We start from the raw sequence: 17,758 nt of genomic DNA, 5'->3' as shown, positions 1-17,758 counted from the left end.
TACAACTTAAAACGCTTCAATATTCTTCCATCCCTTCTCGCCGTCGTAGTTTGTGTGTGTGTGCTGTCACTATTTACATACTTCTGTACAATGTTCCTGTTTTGTTGATGTGATTATTACAGGATAGTACTCTTCACACTTTTGTATTTACGTGAGGAAGTTCTTACCCCCACCCCATCAACACACAGATGCAGAGGCGGAAAAGAAAGTAAAAACACTAACCACACTTGCGCACAATAGCTTCAAGCCACCAGCTGCAACAGTCTTCAGTGCGTGTACCTTGTCCATTTTTCTGCACACGTTTTCGAAGCGTTTTGAGTGGCGTGTATTCGATTCCTTACTTTGCAATTCTGCTCGGTAGTCTTTTGCCAGCCGCTGCCTTGCCCAATAGATTCCCCGCAAAAGCAAAATAAAATATTAAATATATCGTAATAGTCCGATCGTAACAATTCATTCAGTTGTCAATGCACTAATACTTTACGTTCCACGTTCGGGTGTAGGTATGTATGGGAGTGTGTTTTCTTGTTCTGTTCATTTTGCAAACTTGTTTGAGCTGAGCTGATCTTTTTCCTGTGTTTTTTTTTTGTTATCTTTATACTACTGGTAGTTCCGTAGGTATGTTTTATTGAATAATATTGTGTAGAATTTTATTCCCTTCGCATGCTTGCGCCGTGTATTGTTGCGGTTGCTGCCTGACTTTTTTGTCTTGTAAATAGTAGTTCGTTTTGTATGTTTTATTTCCTCCTTCCCGTCTTGCCAACGCTTGTTTACGCGAAGAGAGATGTACACGACACGATTATCTTTTACAGAGATTCAAACATTGTGGCTGGCATAGAGATTCTGATCCGGTCACAACAAGAGCATAGCCAACGCAGTAGTCTCACGCCGCTATACTCTGTGTGTGAGTGTTATCAGAATGTGTTTGCTAGTAGTGTTGATCCTTTTGCTTCGTCAATACACTTATATCAATTTGTTCTGCTTGCGGTATTTGCTTCCAGACAATGCTTAACTTTGCCACTTTAACCACTATCTTGTTTATGCGTTTTTCGTACCGCTTCGTACTCGTCCTTGTAAGCTGTTCCATGTGTGTTTTTTGTTTATTCGCACTTGTTTTTGCACTAAACATTAACTATTCTATTGATTAATATCTTTCCCATGTTTTCTTTTAGGATTCGCCCAACGGAAAGTATTATGTAGGTGTCCTCTGCCTTGCACATCGCTCCCACTATCATATTTCGATTGCTCTTGGCCTACACACACACACATGCCGTTTCCTTCTCGCCATCATCATCTCAAGCCAAACTGGCAAAGAAAGAAAGCACCAACAACAGTGTCACAAAAGTGTTGCAAAAAGCACAGTAAATCAGATATCTAAATGTAGCAACAATTCGTACCACAACGCTACGCAAGCACGACAGCCAAGTGGTCGGTTCTTGCGGTTTCGCTAGGGCAATGCGTTAGGTTACAGCTTCGCTGCTCCTCCCCATTGCCCGTTCTATCTTTCTAGTTTGTAAGCCTTATTGCAGTCTCTCTAGAGAAAATTCTGTAGAATAAAAAAAAAATCGGCAAACAGCACCAGACCCTGCCTGAGTGCGATCTAACCATAAACCCCCTCCGTATCGTTCGTGATACACATACCGATCACATGTGAAACGATAAATAAACTTTGCTCCAAAACAGGCAACTGAACACGCGGATAAAATGATCCTCTAGCTTTATGTGGGATAAAAATAGTTTTCCTTTTCTTTTGTATATATACAAAACATGCTATCTTACATGTAGCGTTAAGCAGTATCCTTTTTCGATAAAGTAAAATTACGCCGGCTCTTAAAAGAACCGTTCACAAATTAAACTATCAACTAATGAGAAGTGCTAAAGTAAACTATAATCAACTAACCTGCCACGCACTCCAAAACATCATCATCATCTGACGTACACTCATGCCGTTCTCGCTTCTTCTAACTAACTTCACATGTTCTTGACACATACCGTGACATAGTTTGTCTGGCTGCGTGTTTTCTTCTTCCTTATTTGTGATGTTGAATTTCTTAACACGAAACCGAAACCTACCAACACAACTAAGTGGAGAGAGGGAAGGAGGGAGGAGGAGTTAACGACAACGAGTACTACTAATTATTTTGGTTTGATTTTGGTTTTCTTGGTGGTGGCGATTGCATCACGTCAAACTTGGATCATCCTTTCTAGGAATAATGGTGGTCATGGTTTATGGTCGCTCTACATTCTGCGACAGTATAGGAGTAGCCGTTGCGCAGTAGTTTAGTATACTAGAACGGACTCCATCGTTATTGTATCTCATTTGCCTCCAGAACTGCTGCCACCTCCGTTGCCCTGGGCGGCCGCTACAGCCAGTGCGGACGCTCCCGTCGTCGCCTGTTGCTGATCGCCTGCACCACTTCCAGTGCTGCTTATGCTGGAAATGTTTTTCCTGGCCAATCGAGACCTGTATGCGATATGGTACGTCATTACTATTGTGCACTTACACTTTTACAGCAGACAGCGCTTCTTACCTAATTTGCCCGGCCAGCAGGGGATTGATTGCATACAACCAGTCATGCACTTCCTTGTCACCGAGTGTTTGCAGCAAATATCCTCGATGTTTGGTGACAACACTGTAAAACAGATTATTGTGTTTACTAGTTGCCATTCCACACACAGTCCCTTGGCAGGGAATGCTTTATTATACCTACCTAAATGTGTTCGGAACCTTCACCATCGCCGCTTGATCTTCGCTGCATTCTACTTGCGCTGTGGCAAGGTTCAAGACGGCGCGCTCTACCGGATCCTTGTCGGAGCGGAAGATGAATACGTACGGACGTCGCACGGTGACCCATCGTTTCTTCCAGCCAGAACCACCATGCTCGAGCACGTTCAGATAGCCCTTGCGGGCTACCACCGGACTGACGCGAATCTCCTCCAGCTCTGGTACGTACAGCCGAAGCGACAGGTCCTGCGTTTGCGGAGCCGGTGCCGGTGCCTCCCAACCGTTCGGCATATCCACACGTTCCGGTGAGCACAGCTCGATCGAGTTGCTCGAAATGTAGCTCGCGTTCATATCGGCACAGCCCTCATCGCCCGGCGAAGCGTCGGACGCTTGCGTTCCGGAACCGTTACCCTCGGCGCCCAGCTCCTTGCAGCCGATACGACCCTGAATAAGCTTCACACACTTCCACACCAGCTCGGTTTCGCGGACAGACAGCTCACGCTCCGGCATTGCCGGTGCCTGCTGATCTTTGACCGGCGTTTGCGGCGACGGTGGAATAACCATGTGTACCGGTGATGCACTAGCGCGCTGAGCCAAATTGCACACGTCCTTTTCGGTTTTGGTGGTCGGATTCGGTGTCGTGTCCATGCCGAGTCGTTCGCGCAGTAGCAGCAGATGTCTAACGCGCCCAACCTCTTCCAAGCGGGTAAGCTTCTCCAGCTCCCACTGGTGATCGAAGATGAGTGAATCTCCGCGAGGGCGCCAGCCATGCAGATTCTCCTCACCGCGCACATAGGTAGAGCTCGTATCCAGCACACGACGCTGACGACGTTGGACACCTGATGAAGGATGAATTTGTTTTAGTATTACATTCGAGCTTCAAAGTAATTATAGCAAGCGCAAGAAACGTACGCAATTGAAAAAAAATGCAAACAATATATCAAACACGCTGTTGAGAGCAATTCATTATAAAAAAGCATTGAAAAAAGCAAGTTCATAACAGAGAAGATTGTGTTATAGTTGTCTGCCTTCAAAGTCTTACGCACAATCAACTTTTATCATCAGCAATATGGTCTACATTAATGGCTGTATCAACATGTGAGAGTTCATATGCAAAGGGTAAAGAGGAGTTTAAATCATAAAAACAGAATTTAACAAATCAACTTTCAAAAATATAGTAAGGAACTACGGAAATCATATAAGCGTTCATCTCTTCTCCCTTCTCAACCGCTCTACACACTAGCACAGTTCTACCTGGACTACCTGCTTCAGAAGCTCTTCTCAGTGATAGTTCATACACGCCCGACAGGCGATTCGCTTCCGGATTGCGGTACTGGCCGGAGAACAAATGTTTCAGCGAACGTGGTCCAGTGCGGGCGTCACGGCCGTAGATGATCATGCTGAGATCCTTCGTGATGATGGCTGGACGAGCGCAGTTATCAAGCTGTGTAAAAAAAAGTGAGAAAAGATGGGGGAAATAAATGACCAAACTGTGTACAAGCTTTAATTTGCCACACTTGCTCACCTCAAGATAAGCACTCAGCGTAATGTAGATCTGTTCGCCCGTTTGTGTGACACGGTTGAGCAAAGCCGAATTGTGCAGACTCGAGTCCCAGGCAGCTTCGAAACGGAAGAACGACCGATCATCTCCGGGCACCTCCAACACCTCGCCCGGGAACAAGCCCAACGACAGGACGCACGAGTCCGAATCCTCATCGTCGGCCGGTTCCGGCTGGTTGCGAATGCGTCCGACAACCAGCTCGCGAATGTCCTTCCACTTTACTTCGGGTGTCGGTTCGTGCACGATAGTGATACGAATGCGTCGCTGAATGCCCTGGTGAAGCAGGAACAGTCCCCGGCAGGGCAGATCGTCACTGTGGTCGACGACCGCCGGTACGTACTCGCCGTTAGGAGCCAGCTCACAGATTTCGAACCATACGAGTACGTCGTGCTTGGCCAGCACCGTCGAAGACGGTGGGCACGGCAGTGGACCGAACTTTGGACTGCGTACCGGCTGGCTGATGGGAATACTCGGCGGCAGCATGCGCCGTGGAGGGGGCCTCGTGATCTGGCAGTCCTGCTTGGCATCCTTGTGCAACGGGTGATGCTGATAGTGACCGAACACCTTGAAAACGATCGGTTGGGTCTTCAGATATTCGATGAACGATTTCGTTACCGGAACTGTGATCTGCAAGAAGTGTGTCAAAGGAAGAATATGAGAATTTGGCACGAGAGCACCACAAGCCAGCAGAACGCTTACATTTTGTACGTGATAGAATCCAAGCGGTGCTCCAGATCCTGAGTTCTTGACCGGTTCCGTGGAGAATGCTTCCTCATGTCGATGCAAAAAGCTAAAGAAAAAACAGATAACACTAGTTTACAACGCCGATCCAGTTCCGGTGCCACTGAGCCACTTACTTAAACTGACAGAATATATCAGCGTACTCGGCCGCAATTCCTGTAGCCTGCAGTACCGTAACGCGGAAGGTAAACTCTTTGCCCGGCTGCAAATGTTCGCCCGGTTCCTGGTCGTTTGATTCGTGCAGCTCGGAAGCAACGCTCGAATCGCCACGTCCAGAGTCCGCATCTTCCTGCTCCAATTCCTCCAGCTTGGTGCCCATTTCGTTTCCTCCCTCGATGTACTTTTCATCCTTATCGGGGATGGTGCGAATCTTCGGCACCTTATGCTGTCCGTTCTGCTCCTCGTCGAATAGGATGCGGGCGGATTGTTTCACCCCGTTGCTAAAGTCAGCATTTTCCTCATCCATCACGGGTTGAACGGCAACACGCAGGTAGCCGCGCACATCTCCACGCTCATTCACGATTGCCACCTTGTGGACCAGCGGAACCGGATAGAGCAGGTTGCTCAAATACACAAACGATCTGAGAGGCGGAAAAAAACCGATGAGCATTGCGATAATTCGCTGCTTTGACACAATCGATCTTACCGTCCCACCATCCGGAACCATGGGAAACGATCGTAGAATGGATCGCCCCCGGTCAAACTTTCCACATTGTAGTCTGGTGATGTTGGGCTTAGCTCTGCTTCATTGTGATACATCTCACGCATCAATTCAAGACGTTGCCTATAATTATAAAGATATCATCTCGTGAGTAAACTATCAAATGTATTATTTCAACAGCCATAAAAGCGTAAATATGATTAGCTATTTATAATACTTAAGATATAGTTGGCATTTCTTATCTTATAGATTGATGATAAATGTTAGCACAATCCGCGACTGTTCTAGGCAAACATAATAAGCTGTTGTGCCAACACTTAGCATCAAATAATTGCAGATTCCATCAAATGGCAAACATAATCCAAATGAAGCTTTGTACTAGAGTCTTGTTTTTTTTTTTCTTGATTTTTAATGTAATCACTCCAGCCAAATCCTCAAAGGCTCGATGGATAATGTATGTGATGTTTTGTGTATTATGTATGCAAATATTGTATCATTGCCATGCATAGCCGAATAGTTATTACAAGCTAAAATCGTGGGCTAAAAATGTAGACGCTTTAATAAAAGAAAAAGCAGCATTTTGATACAAACTATAGACAAATTAAACTGTACATGATTAAACTACATCAAATTATATCCAGCTTGCAAATAGCAAGTGTTTTAAACTCTACCAATAAAGCAATAAGCAATAAAGCAGTAGATACTATCGATATCACAGCTCTACGATCATTAAGATCTGTAAAAAAGCAAAATTAATCGGACAGCTTGGAATCCGCATAAGATCCCGGGCACACAATACACTGCACATCTAATGAGCCCACACTGATTACGTGCGTTACATGCGGAGCTGTTACTGCTAACCTAGATGGCATCAGATTGGCCAGAGTTAGCCTTGTGCCTGCTTTGCCCAACGTGCCGCTGTTGAGCGATCCGGCGATACTGCCGTCATAGATAACGGATGGCGGCGATGGTGGTGATGCAGTGCCACAGGAACCGGAGGGAGAGGATGCGGTGGATGACACCGATGTTGTTGGTGAGGTCAGACAATTGCTAACATCACAGTTTGATGCTAGCCCCGTCAGCAGCTGTGCTGCTTCTCGGTTCGGTTGTTCGGTAGTTTGGTGCTCCGCCCGAGCGTACGCTTGGTACTGTATGCCAGGATATTCGGGAGAGTGCTCGCCACTAGACAGCTCGAGCACGAAGCTCATCAGCTCGGGAGATGTGTCGGAGGTGTTATAGATTTGTCGCATCAGCTCCAACCGATACCTGCCCAATTTGATGAGTCGGGTGGGCGAGCGTTCAAAACAAAAGGTGTATTGCAGCCGCGGATTAGTTTGCGGGTGTACATACACCCGCACAGGTTCATTTCATGACAACCAGTTATACAAGACCAAGTTTGAAGGTGTTAATCGTATTGCACAGATATCGCCATTACGATTCGCAACAAACAATAGCATAAAAGACAAACAGAGAAAGAAGACATTAAACAACTCATACACGCTAAATGCCGGCAATGGAGGAACAAATTATAAAACGCCCTTCCAAAAACTGGATCATACGCATTCGCAAAGGCGTTAAAGATAACAGCGGAATAAAAATCAAGCGAGATTTGCAACTATTAAAAGAGATTTTTTTGTTCTAAACATATTACTGATCTAACACGCGGAGGAAATTTCACGCTAAAAGGAATACAACCGCCCAATAGTTTAATGCGAATGATGTCAGTGCAGATATCTAATACAAAAACAAACAAAAAATAGATACAAATCTCTTTTATGAGTTTGTGATGAGAACGTGTTTGTGCCTTTGAGGATGTCTGTTATTAGATGTTGATACTAAGTGGAGCGTTAAGCTGTAATTTAGCACGTTGTCGATGCCACCACAAGGGGGGAACAAAATAAAAATCGCACAAAAGCGAACAATGTGTAATGAATGTGCTGGATAGCTTACCGCAACTTCTCCAAACTCCAGTAGTGGGTAGCGCCGTTCTTAGTATCGGTCACTTCAACCGCCACAGTAGTTCGCGGAATCGGATTCTGGCCGAATTCATCTTCCTGGCCACCGTTTGTCAGTGCACCGACTGCTGGTGCGGGTGTTAACTCCGGCGGTAACGGAGAATACAGTGTATCGGTCAGCAGTGTGAATTGGAATTGAACCTACAAGTATAGAATGGAAGAAAATAAAGCATACATTGTAGACATGAACACCGTCATTTGTGATCAGTGCTGCAAAATGTCATGAGCATCACAAGATATTCACCAATGAAAACAATCGACATATGCGTGGTAGCTTGATGCTCATTACTGATATTCAATGAAAGTGCGTCATGACATGCTGAACACAACAAGTGCAAGTGCTTGTGTCAACCGCGATACTCTGACTTACAAGCTAAGCATAATGGCGACACAAACATAATCATGACTTTTCTCGCTGTGACAGGGCTGCCAAATGCCCCTTTTTCGATCACCAACACTCATGACTGAAACGAAGCTCAATTCAGCTCACGTACACAACTGAAAGATGATCAGAGGTAAGACTTAAACAGTTGGTGGACCAGTTACATGCTAGGTGACATTTTGTTTAGCACCCAACTCTTGGTCACTCACTTGTCGTGATTATCACCGACTGAAAATGTCGCGACCAAGTGACTTACCAAAAGTTGGTTGCACACAATGTCACCCAGCATGTGATGGTCGCAACAACTGTTTGAGTCTCACCTCTGACCATCACAGTAGAGCTCGTGACGCTAACATTATTTTGTTTCAACCGTAATTTGTCATGATTATGTAAGTGACATTTTGCAGAACTGATCACAGTAGTGAAAAAAGTCATGACATAGTGACTGAGCAAGCGTTAGTCGCAAAAATGTCACGAAGCATGCATTGATCAAGCCAATCGTTTTTAGTTCACATCTGATTATCACCATTAAGTACGTGACGCTGACATGAATTTTGTTTGAGTCAGATTTTTTGGACATTGACAGTGACATTTTGCAACACTGTTTGTGTTATATGCTCATACCTTTTTCTTCAATTCGACTGAAATCGCATTAGCTTCCTTCAGGAAGATTGCATTGCCCCACAGATCGTCACGAAGCGATGTGAACTGATGATAACGCCATTTGCGGAAGGCCCAGGCAGCGAGTCCTGCTTCTCGTGCTGTCCAACAGGACTCAAACAGTGGATTGACTGTGGATTGGGAGACAGGGAGAGATTCATAGGTTAACTAACTTGTACATTTCGTTCGAGTGCAGCTTCGCTTACCAAAGATGTCCTCTTCCTGGTGGAAGTCTTCAGGACTGTAGCTGCTGTACATCGACATGGTCATCGACTGTTCTTCCACTTGCTTCTGCAACGCATCAATTCTGGCCTCGTAGGTCTGCGCAAGCGTATGGAAACTACTGTGAAAATCCAGTTCTTTGCTGACATTTGTAAATGCAATCAACCTACCTTGCGTTGCTCTTCAAATTCTTGATCGGCGGCCCGCTTTTCGCGCTTGTACTGCTCCTCCAGAGCTAGTAGACGCTTTTCCATTTCCGCCTTCAAATCAATGCCCTGCTTTTCAAGCAACTCGCACTGCGCAAAGTTCCAATCCGCAATCTCGCCACTGTTGCCAGGCGTTTCGCACACATCAACTTCCTTGTTTTTCTCGCGCTTCTCACGCGCCTGCTCGGGATGCGTGAACCGGAACACGTGATTGCGTCCCAGGATGACGCGCGAACCGGTTTGCAGTACCTCCGGTTCGATTACTTTCCGCCCGTTCACGTATACTAGCGCGTCCTTGTGCGGCACCAGCGTGACTACGCCATCCTTATTCTCGAACACGCAGTGCTCCTTTAGGATGTGTGAACCGGACAGCTGAATATCCTGCGGTACGTTTGCTTCCGACGTACCGAGACGGGTCAGTCCTGTGAAGAAAGGAAATTTAATTATTACCGTTCCCCCGCTGAACCGCGGTTGCACCGTGTCCCGTTCCCATACCGTCTTTAATGTAGTACAGCAAGCATTCGGACAGCGTGGGGTCTTCGTTGAGATTCACCAGATGAGGCGATTTCTTCGGTGAGAAAACACCAACCGTGATGCCATCCTCTTTCACTGCCACGCCCATCTCCGCGAAAACGGCTTCCCGTTGCACACGGATTTGTTCCGTTCGCTTTAACTTTTCCTCCCACGTTTCATTCAGTTCGGCAATCAGTTTTTCACTTGCCTGCAGCTGATCGACCGCCATTTCCGTACTCGAACCGGTACGTTTGCGATTACGGTTAGGCGAGTGTATCTTCTTCTCGCCATCTTCACCTTCCTCGGTGATGACCACACCACCAACTGACTCGATTTTGTCCGACTTGATGAGACATTCGTCCTCTGGAAAGAAAAGTTACAGGAAAAACATTAAAACATAACATCGTATTATTGCAGCTCGTGAGTAGTTTTCCTTTTTTTTATTTAAAAATTAGATTGTTTGTGTGTATTTAGTACTACATTCACAAAAAATCGCTACGCATAACCACATGTGACGATTTGCATAGAAGAAGAATGGTTTTCTTTTACGATAAATGCCAGGGATAATCACATTGATGTCTTTATTTTCGAAAATTCAAAACTCAAATTCGTTGTAATTAATTTTGAAGTGCGTTTGAATTTTTTTTTTTTTCGCACGTATCCTTGTTTTGAAACACACACTTCTTTAGATCAAACAACCACAAAACTAGATCTACGAAAAACAACATAATAAACGGTACAAACACTTAAAACGATCAACATGTTTGCCAGTGACAGCCATCAATTTAGTCGATGGGTTGAACAAATTTGGTAGTTTCTGATTTTGGTACATTGAGTAAATGGGGCCGGGAAAGGTGAGCATACGCTATGACGCAATTTTGACTCAATAGTCAACTTTGTCCAACCCTGTTATGATGAAACTAAAAAACAAGAAATAAAGAACGATTGCGTGTTGATAAATTAAAAAAACACTGGATGATCATAAGTGATTTATGGATGAATATGCGTGCATATGGGAAGCAAAAATATATTCACAACAAGTAAAGCACACATCAAACATGTCAATCATTTGCTGTATGTACTGCTAGCTTTAGTTTAAGGGTAGCGAAGAGTTTTAATATTCACAGAAGCAACTTCACGCTTCAAAATCGTTTGGAGGAGCAGTTTGTGGGATGCCAAAGCAGACAAACATAGCCACGTAAAAATGAGTTGACACACATTCTCTCATCTTCGGCAGCACATTGACGAAGCTCGTACAGTTGCGTTCTTGTACGCCATTTTCATAATAGTTACAAAAAAATGCACGCCGATTTCAGTGCAATCGAACTTTCAAAAAATCGTTACAAGGAAAAATAGCTAGCAAATAATATGAAAAGTAAAAACACAAACCGAAGCTATGGTGAATGGTATCATGATATGGTGAGAAGGCGGTTATACGATAGTGATGTGAAAACGAAATAAAACAAGTTTAGACAAAAAAAGATTTACAACACAAAGAAAGAAAAGAAACAAAGTTTTTTTTTCATTAAATACGGTAGGCATAACTGTTATCTTAGCGTTCGACGGTAGTCTCTACTTACTATTAGCATCTCGCTTTTCACAAACCACTTTACCGTCCGGTCCTACATGAAAAGTGTAGTACAAGTGTGATTAAAAAATTCACAGTTCAACACTTTTAAGCTGGTTTTTATTTTATTGTGTGTAGAGTAATAATCGCAAGCAACAAGCTTCGGCAAGCTTCATATTCGCTAACCATGGCAGATGTACTGGTGAGTGCGTGTGTTTGTTCTTTTTCTCTCTTCCCCTTCATCAGTTTTCTCGCCAACTAGCATAATCCGATTCAGACGATCAACCAAATGTGAAAAATGTAGTCAAGCAGCACAATGGCATGATGAATTTCTTATACTTTGGGATTGATTTAGAATTTCGAACGAATGGATGAGCGAGCGAGTGATTTCGGTTTAGATTTTGAATTTTGATTCGCAAAACTAACAGACAAATCGCACAAAGAACTAACTTAAACAATGTATGTATAAAAAAACGGCCGAAATAACGCATTCCAAACGCATGGTTGAAAGGATAACAATCGAGCAGCGATGTATGGCAGGAAGGTAGGAAGGTGCTTCATGAAGGGCATCTATGAAGATGTGTGAAGAAGGGAATGGACCTGGAGCACCAACACCATGGTACAGATACGGTACAGGTTGAGGAAAACAGATCAACCCGATTGCAACTGGAACAACCGTTCCCGAACCGTTGCGAATCGCATGTTTTTGACAAGGAAAGATAAGGGATAAGGACATCTGCAAGCGTCTAACAGTGGCAGCTTATTTAAGCACCGGATGTGGTACGGAACGATCTCAAACTCACCTTCCTGCACCTCAATGCCCTCGGCTTTGAGTAGCTCGCGCAGCTTCTGTATCTCTTCCTTGAGTTCGCGAATAAGTTTCGCGTTCGCGTCCTCGTTGACGACAGCTTTGCAGACAATCTGCTTCGCACGATCGGCATATCTGATAATAAAAGGAAGAAAGAAAAAAGCGATTGTAAATCGTATTCGCCAGAAAGAAACAGATCAACATTTGACTCCCGACATACCTCAGTGTGCTGAGTGTTTCGTCGTAGTTGATATCGGCCGGCGATATCGCAGCGATCATGGCCGTTTTTGAGTTACCGCCAAGGTTCTCTCTTAACAACCATGTCAGTACGGAATCGCGGTATGGAATGAAGTCAGCTTTCTTTGATTTTTTATTCTTAGATGCCTGTCAACAAAGAAATATACCATTATTGGGATAAATTAAACAAAACCGCTCGATGAAAATACACGCAAAGGAACATCTACACATATAACACACATTATTAGAGATTTTACGACAAGAACATCATGCTCTTTGTTGAACATCCAATTTATATGTGTGAAATGACAATTTAACTTTGTGAATGTGTAGTGTAATCTAACAAAAGTGAGTCGTTGCAAAGACACACATTACTGTGGGAACACTCCAACTTATCAACAACTACAATCACAACGAAACGAGAAAGAAAAACAAAACTATGTGACGCCCGGAAATAACGAATACTTACGGACTGTTTTTGTAGATTGTATCGAAGTGTTTATCATGGCGATTTCGTATATGATGATGGATATGATTATGAGGATAATGTTCGTCAACGCGAGTTCGATAAAATGAGAACGAGTAATAGTGAAAATGAATCAATATTTGCTACGGTAAATTTAAAAAAATCGCTATATAATGGAACGGATCATAAGGTAACATGTCATAATGCACCACTAACACTGTTGCTGCTCGCACAGATATGCGAGCAGCGATCAAAACACCAAAAAATCCTAGCATTGGAAACGTTCAGCTAACAGACCAATACATCACTAAACAAAGGAAAGGAGTAAACGTAAACGCGTATGGCGGTACGGTCGTACGGTACTTACAATTTCTGCCAGAGCCGATATAACCTTGCCCAGCGTGGTGAGACTCTTGTTGATGTTGGCTCCCTCCTTCAGCCGGGTTCCCTTGGCGCCTGTCGAATCAGCGCGCTCGGAGCCGGCCAAATCGACCAGACTAATTTTCGAAACCTTCTCTGTTTCCAGGCTGGTCATGCGGTCCTGACGCTTTTGGGTGAAGAAAATCGTAAACACAGCGTGTGATCTTGAGCTCGTTTCGTTCATATTGGTTGCGGCCACAGTACTAAGATGGTAAAGAGTAAAAGTAAAGGCACGATTTAGTATATTCGATGATTCCATCACCACCATGATGCAACAGCAAAAAGCCATTTCGTTCATTTAGCATTGCGCCTAATTACCGTGCTTTGTTGCCTTCGTCGATCAAGTCGTGAATGTCCTGGTAGGAGGTGACGGCCAGCTTGGACAGATCCTCCACGTACGGGCCAAGCAGCGGGTGTTCGCGCACCTTCAGATTGCCCTTGTTCTTCGGATTTAGCAGATCTCGCACACGCTCGCAGTAAATCTCCATGTACGACACCTCGACCGAGTACTTTAGATCGTCGCTCTCGGTTTCCTGTATTCGACGGAACAGATCCTTGCAGATCATCGGTATCACGCCCTCCTGGCCGTCTTCCTGTTTGCCCATCATGGTGTACGATTTACCGGCGCCCGTTTGTCCGTAGGCGAAGATGCAAACGTTGTATCCGTCGAATGAGTGTTGCAACATTTCCTCTCCTATGTCGGAGTATACCATGGCTTGTGTCGAGAATTCCAGATCGCGCGGCTGCAAAGATGATGGGAGAGAGGGAGGGGAGGGAGGGTGTGGTCGCTCCGGTTAGTCCCGTAATGCACACATTGCGCAGTGCTGTCAACTTACGTCGTGTGACCAGTAGGAGTAATCGTAGTTGAAGCGTTTGACCGATTCGCTCGAACCGGGCGGAACTTTCGGGTTTGTGATGCAGGTCGTGTTGCCGGCCATTTCGATGATACATTTTGATTCCCGGGCAATTTCCCGCGAGTTGAAGGGTCGCACTCGGACCGCCACTTTCACGGACGACATGACGGCGAGAGGCCCTAGGCCTTGCAATCGGGTTTATATCTGGACATGAAATGAAATAAAAGAAAAAATAACCGGATTATTTGCTTGTATTCAGTAAGTTTATTTACTCATCCCTCCCTCTCATTGAATTGGTTCGAAATCTAATATTACAATGGTATTAAGTGAAACGCAAACCTGTAAAACATGCCCTTGAGGAGATTGCAAAACTTGGCCACCTTACGCTTTATTTTTAGACTGTACAATCGCTTCTCGTTAACAGCCGTAAAAAAAATAAGGCAAACCGCAGGAAAGTTTTATGCGATAAAAATAAACGAAGCAGCAAAGTCATTACAAACTTTCTATTCAAAGGTAAATGAAGGAAGAGAAAAAACTGAGCTCAATGCAGTCGGCGAAAATAGAAACTTTTTTGCCAAGAGATTCCATCCACTGTTGAGTGGAAGATCCGTTAAAGAAGAAGAAGTACAGACTGCTTATGCAAGAATGTGTACCTCGACGTTCATTTGCATGGCGAAAGCACGTAATGAAACCTCAACATTAACACTTCGGAACACATTTCCAAAGCCACAGGGCGTGGTAGATTAAGGGCAGAAGAATGGCCAAACTTTACCTTCCCTAGCTTTGTCTTAAACGCTAAATTTAGGGTTTGATAAACACTGTAATAAGATTAGATTGTGGTTCTGCCAGGATCTAGAGGAAGGTAAATCTTCTCTTAAATGTAATTAAATATATACATATGAGCGTAAGAGACTATCGGGTATGTGAGTTTAATTAAAAGTTTCAAAAGCAATTCCCTTGTTTCGCACGTATAAGAAAATAATATCTCTACAAATCCCAGTAAAAAAACGATAAATTATTTCAACTGTCCTCGAAATGAATTGAATTTTCAACTAGCCAGAATCCTGGATCTAGTACCAGACACATATATCACTGGTAACATGTAAGGGCGTTTGCGAAAAACGTCAACTATGGAGCTCCATAGGATTATGAAGGAAGTCCCAGAAATACGGAAAAAACTTTTCCACATCCACCTCTGGAGAACATTTGCAATCGAAACGAATAGTATACCTTACATTTGTGCACCGAAAACGAACACGTTTCCGATTGGTGCAGCAGCACAAAAAGGAACCACAGCTCTTAGCATGGGGTCTTCTCCTATCCTCTGTTGGGCAAAATCCGGACAGAAACTGGCGGCGCCTGCAATCGTTCATTTGGACTAATTCCCTGCAGGACGTCCCAACCTCAGCAGGACGTCGTAGCTTGTTGCAATGCGTAATTAATACCGAAAAAGGGGAGGCGACTGAATCAATGAAACCGGTATGGAGTTTGCAATTAATTACTAACGCAAACGCTTCCGATGGCAAACATGAAATGAATCAAGATATATAGAACAATTGTTCACGGGGGAGTTTGGTGAAATGATAGTGATTAAACATTTTCGCGTGAAAACAACACCACTAAATTACACTTTTACTTGATTCAAGATTACTTAAATCCGTTACTCCTGAATAAAAAAAAAAAGATTACTTAAACGTTTACTTGAAAACGTTAAATGTGGAGATTTATACAAAATTCGATTCGAATTTAAGAGCAACAGAACGGTAGGAAAAGTATTCACTAAATGACCATAAAACCACTTGCGATAACTTTTATTATGATACTCTAATTATATTTAGTTTTGTCAGTAGTAAAATAATTTATCACATTTTTTAAATAAAATTAAGATCAATTATACAGTTATACAGAATGAAATGATATACCTGACCTTTTCCAATCATTTTTCACAGTTATTTCTTTAAATAACTTTTAATTAAGTCATCTTGTGCAATGACACGTAGCACTAAGCTTATTTGTTTCTATACCTTCCCTTTCATTCCGTTTTCTACCAACAAGCAAACAAGTATAAACGTATCACACACCATTCAACGGTTTGTGAGCTACATCTACACTTTATGCACATCATGCGTGCGTTTGCCATTTTCCTTCACTTTCCTGTGCCGCTTGCGTAAGAAGTATGGGGGGAAGCTTTTGAACCTAAATTAATCAACGACACGCTATCCAATTTGTTGAATATCGCACCCACGCAACAACTTCACCTTTCATGAGGCACGAAAGTTGCTTGCTGCTTTATGCCAAGAGCGAAGAGTTCAATCATCGTAGGTCGGGAAAACATCATAAACATAAGCTCATAAATTGAGCACAACGAGCCAGGTTGGTCCGACTGAAGGGTGGCCGAGAGTTTGATTAGCCAGATCCTGGGTGCGTGTTCGCTACGTTAAGCTACTTAGCAAACAAACCGGACGACTAAGTGCACAAACACATACACAGCGACACGACGGTGCAAAGTGATTCCAAGGACAAGAAATAGCGCCACAAAAATGAAGCAACATGAAGAAAATGCTTCCAGCATGGAATAGGAAATAATGTTCGTTTTTAATGCCATTAAAACAGAACCCTAACAATATGACGACATCTAAAGCATTTGGGGTTTTTTACACGAATTTAATCCATTGTTAGGTCCTTGATATTTTTGCTACCGCGATTCTGAAAAGGTGAGCTTTTTTCTCCACATTATACACTACATCCATCATATTGCAGCAAGCAAATACTTTGAACCACTTGTAGGTAGTACAAGGACATGCAAAAATGTGTTTGAATGTTTCTCCCTTTTTTTCGTTGTTCAGTTGAGTGCTAACGCAAAGCACAAGCCATTCATTACACGCAAATGCTGGCGCCAGAAGTCTGCCAGCGACAGCACTACTCCGTATGGTTTGTTTTTCTTTTTACGCGATTTAATCGCAAAGGGATGGCAAGAAGTGGGTAGGGAGATGTAAAACCATAGGCTATCCTTCTCGCAGGAAGGAAACATGGAAACTTCTACAAGTAGCCATGGTGCGGTCATTTGAAATGGCCTTAAATGGGAAATGGCCTTTGCCCTGAACCATGTCAGTTTTCGTGTTTTTTGTGGGGTTTATAGTTAAGAGCATTTAGGCTCAGTGTATAAGGCTATTTTGAAAGATATTCCGTAAAGGTAAATAACAAAAATGTTATATTAAACAATAACCAGATAAATTAACAACCCCGTACCCTTAACATAACAAACTATTTATACTATTATGACTAACACGTCCAGAACAATTCAGTGCAGTCATTTGGGAGTCAGTAGAAATGTAACTTTGTCAAAATGCATAATCATTTTCTCTCATTACCTGTTACCTGACCTGCTGACCTTATAATCATTTGTGTTACAGATCTTTACCGTCGGCAAAACACAAAGTTAAACCGACAACACCTTCTACAATGGTGTGGTATTATGCCCACTGGCTACACATGCGATCCTTTAAACCTGTTTGCCCTAATGCAGACAAAATCGAACGTACTATTAGAACCGAATGCATATGGATTTTTTATTGGATGAAAACCAAGCCGTTCGTAGTGTGTTTGCGAATGCACAATAGTATTAGTAGAACATCCATCCATCCCTATCACCAACCCCCAGATGGAGCACCTTCCATCGTGTTCCAGCTACCCCGAAACATTCACAAAGCAAATTGGATGAAT

General features: G+C 43.5%; 1 protein-coding gene across 6 annotated transcripts in view; it reads right to left on the bottom strand.

Moving 5' to 3' along the window:
• Positions 1 to 571: 571 nt before the first annotated feature.
• LOC120959472 (kinesin-like protein unc-104) overlaps positions 572 to 17,758 on the bottom strand; it is a 48,304-nt gene continuing 31,117 nt past the window's right edge. For 2 of the 6 annotated variants that reach the window (XM_049608886.1, XM_049608885.1), the window contains exons 2-21: positions 14,018 to 14,239; positions 13,500 to 13,924; positions 13,129 to 13,384; positions 12,279 to 12,442; positions 12,054 to 12,193; positions 11,264 to 11,305; positions 9,666 to 10,046; positions 9,135 to 9,592; positions 8,949 to 9,063; positions 8,707 to 8,873; positions 7,636 to 7,841; positions 6,547 to 6,951; positions 5,671 to 5,808; positions 5,141 to 5,605; positions 4,983 to 5,073; positions 4,248 to 4,910; positions 3,977 to 4,166; positions 2,709 to 3,561; positions 2,529 to 2,630; positions 572 to 2,461 (exon numbers count right to left, since the gene is read on the bottom strand). In XM_049608886.1, the coding sequence (XP_049464843.1) occupies positions 2,314 to 2,461; positions 2,529 to 2,630; positions 2,709 to 3,561; positions 3,977 to 4,166; positions 4,248 to 4,910; positions 4,983 to 5,073; positions 5,141 to 5,605; positions 5,671 to 5,808; positions 6,547 to 6,951; positions 7,636 to 7,841; positions 8,707 to 8,873; positions 8,949 to 9,063; positions 9,135 to 9,592; positions 9,666 to 10,046; positions 11,264 to 11,305; positions 12,054 to 12,193; positions 12,279 to 12,442; positions 13,129 to 13,384; positions 13,500 to 13,924; positions 14,018 to 14,200 (5,592 nt within the window). In that variant the 5' untranslated portion in view covers positions 14,201 to 14,239 and the 3' untranslated portion in view covers positions 572 to 2,313. The remainder of the gene's footprint in view (positions 2,462 to 2,528; positions 2,631 to 2,708; positions 3,562 to 3,976; positions 4,167 to 4,247; positions 4,911 to 4,982; positions 5,074 to 5,140; positions 5,606 to 5,670; positions 5,809 to 6,546; positions 6,952 to 7,635; positions 7,842 to 8,706; positions 8,874 to 8,948; positions 9,064 to 9,134; positions 9,593 to 9,665; positions 10,047 to 11,263; positions 11,306 to 12,053; positions 12,194 to 12,278; positions 12,443 to 13,128; positions 13,385 to 13,499; positions 13,925 to 14,017; positions 14,240 to 17,758) is intronic. The other 4 variants (XM_049608887.1, XM_040382887.2, XM_040382882.2 and 1 more) reach the window with 4 other exon arrangements.

Source organism: Anopheles coluzzii, chromosome 3, assembly GCF_943734685.1.
Source record: "Anopheles coluzzii chromosome 3, AcolN3, whole genome shotgun sequence".
Taxonomy (NCBI): domain Eukaryota; kingdom Metazoa; phylum Arthropoda; class Insecta; order Diptera; family Culicidae; genus Anopheles; species Anopheles coluzzii.
This window is presented reverse-complemented; position numbering and strand designations above follow the sequence as displayed.